Source organism: Panthera uncia, chromosome D4 (assembly GCF_023721935.1).
Source record: "Panthera uncia isolate 11264 chromosome D4, Puncia_PCG_1.0, whole genome shotgun sequence".
Taxonomy (NCBI): domain Eukaryota; kingdom Metazoa; phylum Chordata; class Mammalia; order Carnivora; family Felidae; genus Panthera; species Panthera uncia.
In genome coordinates, this window is record NC_064807.1 from 10,614,345 (window position 1) to 10,620,344 (window position 6,000).

Sequence of the window (6,000 nt, forward strand, 5' to 3'; positions counted from 1 at the left end):
TCCAACCCTTAGGATCCTTGGCTAAAAGCTTTTCATTGGGAGAATGGGAGCATACACAAAATTGGAGACGGTAATGTAGTGAACCTCCCTTACCTGTCATGTAAGTTTCCACAAGCTCAACTCAGGGGCAACCTGGGTTCACCTACAGTCCCATTGACTACCTTCTCCTCCCACCCCCACACTCAATACTGGATTACTTGTAAGCAAGACTCCAGACATCATATCATTTCTTCTGTAAATATTTCAGCACACATCTCTACAAGATAAAGACTTTGAAAAACACAGAGCTATAAAATCATTATGACTCTTAAGAATTAACAGTAATTTCTTATCATTGCTGAATATTTAGTCAGTTCCAAATTTCCCCAAAATGTATCCATTTTGTTGGGTGTGTGTGTGTTTGGCAGTTAGTTTGTTAAATCACGATCTAAACGAGGTCTACATATTGATGTCTTTCCTAAGTCTCTTCTAGTCTATATGCATTTCTTAAGTGTTATAGTTGTCTGCAGTAGGAACTAGCTTGCAAAGGAGGAGAAGAGAAAATATGAAGCTTTAGAGGATGTTTGTTGTTCTATCTTGCTGAGTGTGTGTGTGTGTGTGTGTGTGTGTGTGTGTGTGTATTTAGAGAGAAAGAAATGGGGGGAGAGATAGTAAGAGAGAAAGAGAAAGACAGTATGAGAGATGTTCTTCCATCAGCTGACCCAACGGATCCTGGGGCCAACTCTAACTCTGCCTGCCTGTGATCTCATCACCTGAGCCCCCCCACTACTCTTCTTCTTAACTGGTTTTTAACTGGGCTCTGTCACTTGCAGCCTCAAGAGTCTGAATGCAAACTCTTCTGCGATTCAGAGTATAGTGGCATGGTTTTAGGGACCAACACATAGGATATCTTTTACAGAACCCACAATGAATCAGGGAACAAACGTGCCTCATAGAAGCTTAGTGGTTGTGGGGCACCTGGGTGGCTCAGTTAGTTAAGTGTGGGACTTTGGTTCTGGTCATGATCTCACGGTTCATGAGTTCAAGCCCTGCATTGGGCTTTGTGCTGAGAGCTTGGAGCCTGGAGCCTGATTCTGACAGATTCTGTCTCCCTCTTTCTCTGCCCCTTCCCTTCTCATGCTCCGTCTCTCTCTCTCTCTCTCTCTCTCTCTCTCAAAAATAAATAAACATTAAAAAAAAAAGAAGCGTAATGGTTGCATTCTACTTTTGCCTCTCCTGCAGGCTCAGTCATAATTGGGATATAATGGTCCACCTCTCTTCTAATTCTCCTCGCCAAGAAATAAAGTAATGGTAATATTAAGTAGTTTAATTAATGTGCTTTCAAAAGAAATCAGCATGTGTGATTACTTCATGGGAGCCAGAAATTTACCTTTCTTCCACAGGGCTACCTTTGGAGAAAGTGCAAATTACAAGGGCAAATGCAATCTCTGGATGTATGAGCTTCAAAATATTAAAGGCTGGTCTAGGGGCCCTCCAGCACTGTAGACATACCAATTTACAAATAATTGGCACACTAATTACAAAGCATTCCTCTCCACTCAATAAAGCAGGCCCATTAGGGCCTCTGCTAGATCATAACTCTCAGTCCTAATCAAGTTTCTGCATTGTTTCAAAGACCATAAAACAAAGCGCCTTCAACACAGTCTGTAACTCATTCTTGCACTCAATGTGGGACTGGACACCCTCCCGTGTAATCCCACGAGGGCGACTCCAATGAGCTGCTGCCTCACTGGACATGTTCTCCCCCCCCCGCCTTTCAAATTGTTTTCTCTCTCCTGATGTCCACTTTGGGACTCTTTCTTACATATTGGCACCCCCAGCATGGAACTTGGAGGAAAAAGAGTGTATGTGAAGGTCATATTTAACACCGGTAATAAGTTTTAAAGTTTCCCATGGAAACTGAAAAGGTATGAGATAGAATGTGGTTGCTGATATCATCTCGGGGTTTCAGGTACGTGTGGTAATCTACCAGGCAGCCATATGTAGATCGATAAATAGGCAAACATAAGATTTGGGGTTAATGGGCTAGGAGCTCCATTCTGTCATTTCACCTGCTTGTTGAATCCTGAAGAAGTCACTTTACCTCTCTGTTACTTTGCAATCTCAAGAACGGAGGCAATAAGGCTGCCCACATCATTCATTTTTGTTTGTAATCTGCCTCATTCAGAAAAGGAATTTGAGGCCACTGAAAATAAATCAAGAGATGAGAAAACCAAGAGGGTTGGGAAATAAAGATAAGAAGGAAAGAAAGAAGGGGTGCTTGGGTGGCTCAGTCGGTTGAGCATTTGACTTCAGTTCAGGTCATGATCTCACAGTTTGTGAGTTTGAGCCCCACGTCGGGCTCTGTGCTGACAGCTCAGATCCTGGAGCCTGCTTCAGATTCTCTGTCTCCCTCTCTCTCTGCCCCTCCCCTGCTCATGTGCGTGCACGTACACGCTCTCTCTCTCTCTCTCAAAAATGAATAAACATTTAAAAAAGTAAAAGTAAATTTAAAAAAAGAAGGAAAGAAAGCTGAATATAATTCAGGACACCAATAAGTAAGCCACTAGATTTAGTAGTGATGAACAGAAATTTGACCCTAAGTAATGAATCCAGGAGAGCCAATGAGAAGACACGCACATGTCTCCTGTGTTTGCGTTTCCCCAGTGGACGCGAACTCTTCTCTGTCTGAAGGCCTGAGAGACACTTTCCCTCCGGGTCCTCACTGAGGCGTAGGATGAGGTCAGTGTCCTCAATGATATTTGCACAGTACACACAATATCCTATCTCATCACAGATGTCTGCTTTCCTGTCCTTTCCGCTGACCATTGGTAAACTCATAGAAGGGCAAGTCAGCAGTCACAATACCCAGGGGTGGGGGCTTCAAAAGGTTTAAGAATCAAGCCCCCTAGGGGCACCTGGGTGAACCATTCAGTTGAGGGACCAACTCTTAATTTCAGCTCAGGTCATGATCTCAAGGTTCATGGGATTAAGCCCCACATCAGGTTCCTGGGATTCTCTCCCTCTCTGCCCCTCCTCCACTCACATGTGTGCACTCTCTCTCTCTCTCACTCTTAAAATAAATAAGTAAACATTAAAAAAAAAAAAAAAAAGAACCAGGCTCCCTAATGGTCTTCTTGCTTGATCCAAAAATTAAATTTAAAACATTTAGAGGCATGGATGGACAGTGTATCTTTTAGGCAAAAATGCCCCCCAAATCATATATTTTGCAAGAGAACTTTGAATAAAATTTGGACCACGGAGATATTGCTGTAGCCAGTTTTGGCACGAGCCAGTAGCAGACATTCTGGCATGCGGAGGAAAGACTGAGAGCCTCATATAAAGTATAAGGAGCCGAAACAGGCTTGGAGGACGGTCATTTCTCAGCCTATCTGAAGCACCCCCCTGGGGATGACCACAGGTAAAGCCTAAATTATCACACTGTTCTGGGTCAGCTCTGATATATAAAGAGTGGACAATCAAGGTTCTGAAGTTCTATGCATTAAGAGCACAGCTATGATCACTTTTGGCCAGAATGTTTTCAAAGCAATTCTCTTCAGGCTGTTCACAGAGATTATTTTTCTTTCTTTCTTTCTTTCTTTCTTTCTTTCTTTCTTTCTTTCTTTCCTTCTTTCTTTTCTTTCTTTCTTTCTCTTTCTTTCTCTCTTTCCTTTCTTTCCTTCTTTCTTTCTTTCTTTCTCTCTCTCTCTCTCTCTCTCTCTCCTTCCTTCCTTCCTTTCTTTCTTTCTCTCTTTCTCAAAAAAATTTTTTAACGTTTATTTAGTTTTGAGAAACAGAGACAGACAGAGCATGAGCAGGGGAGAAGCAGAGAGAGAAGGAGACACAGAACCCAAAGCAGGCTCCAGGCTCCGAGCGGTCAGCACAGAGCCCGACGCGGGGCTCGAACTCACGGACCGCAAGGTCATGACCTAAGCCCAAGTCGGGCGCTTAACCCACTGAGCCACCCAGGCGGCCCTACAGACATTATTTTTAAAAATATTTTAACAAAATACTTAAGAACACCAAAGCTTAGGGGCGCCTGGGTGGCTCAGTCGGTTAAGTGTCTGACTCTTGACTTCGGCTCAGGTCACGATCTCACGGTTTGTGAGTTTGAGCCCCATATTGGACCCCGAGCTGAGGGCGCAAAGCCTACTTGGGACTCTCTCTCCCCTCTCTCTGCCCCTCCCCTGCTCATGCGCTCTCTCTCAAAATAAACAAATAAAATAAACATTAAAAAAAAAGAACACCGAAGTTTAAGTAACACGCCTTGATGGATTAACGGCAAAACAGATCCCCCAAATCACTGAATGGTTTGACTCACTGCGTGAGGTTACTGCATGCAGACCGTAAAATATTCTGAAGGTTAAATGAGATGGTATCAGTGAAAGCGTTTCGTTAAGAGCTATGGAAATCCTGGTTGCTATTGTCGGAACCTCATTTGTAAGCTTGATCGATAACTGGTTTTGTTCTTCCACAGGCCTGTTCTGGTAAAAAGAACAGCCCAGAAATCATACCGTTGGGCCTTCTGGCAGTGCTATAGAGTAATGACGGACAACAGCAGTTTCCTGGAGACTCTGTGTCCCCACTGCAGTTCACACATGGAGATGGCCGCACCCACCTCGTCCACCGCTGGGTACAAGGCAAAGAGCTCTGCCTGCCGATTGGTCCTCCGAGCCTCCTCATTCTGCTTCTCGAAGTCCTCGGCACTCACGTGCTGCAGGAGGTTCTCCAGCCGCTGGTCAGGCTGCAGGCTGCGGAGGTCGAAGCCACACGCAGTGAGGGGACCTTTCCCGGACACGTCACACAGCACATTTAAGTGGCGGGGCCGTGCCTGCGAGAAAAGACACATCTTGTGAGAGAGACTGCGGGTCTCAAGTGAGTCCGGAAGCATCTGGGATGTCAGACCCCTGCTCCAACGTGGGATTACAGAGTCACGCCTCAGGTGGCTTCTGAGCCAAGCAATCACATCTTGGCCTCCTGGTCGGAATACCCTAAAATGAAACGTCTCCTTCCCACCTGGAAGCAGGTAATTTACTCATCGGATGTGGATACACTGGTCCTTGAGGAAAGGTTTGACCACAGCACGGTGTTCCTGTTAGTTCTGGGGCCATGTTCTTTTCTGGAGGTGGGAGCCAAGTCTCTTGGGAACCTCACTGAGGTCTCACACTCAAGCAGAAAAGAACTGAAATAACATATAATAGAAAGGGGGCTGGACTGGGGCATAGAGGGATCCTGGCCTAATCTCAACTCCAGAACTTGGCTTTTGAAACTGAAAATGAGAGGTTGTATGAGAAGCCTTCCAAATTAAACCTCATATAAATTCCCACACTCGATATTATGCTTCCAAAGACAGAGACGTGGGGGTGGGAACACCCTTCGACGGGGCTTTAGTAACAGTTAGGGCAACAGGAACCAGAACAAAAAGCAGGAAAGCATTTGCCAGTCAAGTAGTGTCCACTTTTGGCTTCAGTGTGTTTGAAAAAAGTCGTAAAGCAATTCACAAGCAGATGCTTTATTCCATTAGGAACGTTTCAGTCACGGGGAATTGCAAACCCAGCCAAAGATTTGGCAAAGCCTTGACAACCATAATTAATGATACGGGGTAAGAAGGCAGATGGAACTATTACAAACATCTGTAAAATTAATGGTAAAATGTTATCCTAAAGTTCTACAAAATGGACATGGTACTGTACAATGTCTACGATGTATACTTTTTGTGACATCCATCGACCTTACAGAAATTCTACTCTGCTAGATCATAAATTTGACCTAACTGTGCTAGCAATAATCAATATTAGTACTGTAATCATTGATACTTCTTTGGCTTAGAATTTATGAGAGCCTTGGGAAAAGGAAGTGAATTTACCAAGTTTCTTTAAAAGGACGTCAAGAAATATATATGATGTCCATAATGTATTCTAAGGGCATAAACTGGACAAGTCAGCAAGGACTGTGAGGACAAGAGCATCTCCGGAACATTGTTTATAGCAACAAAATAAGAGAAACAATCTAAATGTCCCC

At 44.1% G+C, this 6,000-nt stretch overlaps 1 protein-coding gene across 4 annotated transcripts in view; it reads right to left on the reverse strand.

The window, feature by feature from the left end:
- Nucleotides 1-6,000, reverse strand: part of DOCK8 (dedicator of cytokinesis 8) — a 227,687-nt gene that overhangs the window by 137,987 nt on the left and 83,700 nt on the right. For all 4 annotated transcript variants that reach the window (XM_049633191.1, XM_049633181.1, XM_049633207.1 and 1 more), the window contains one exon: nt 4,598-4,810. In XM_049633191.1, the coding sequence (XP_049489148.1) occupies nt 4,598-4,810 (213 nt within the window). The remainder of the gene's footprint in view (nt 1-4,597; nt 4,811-6,000) is intronic.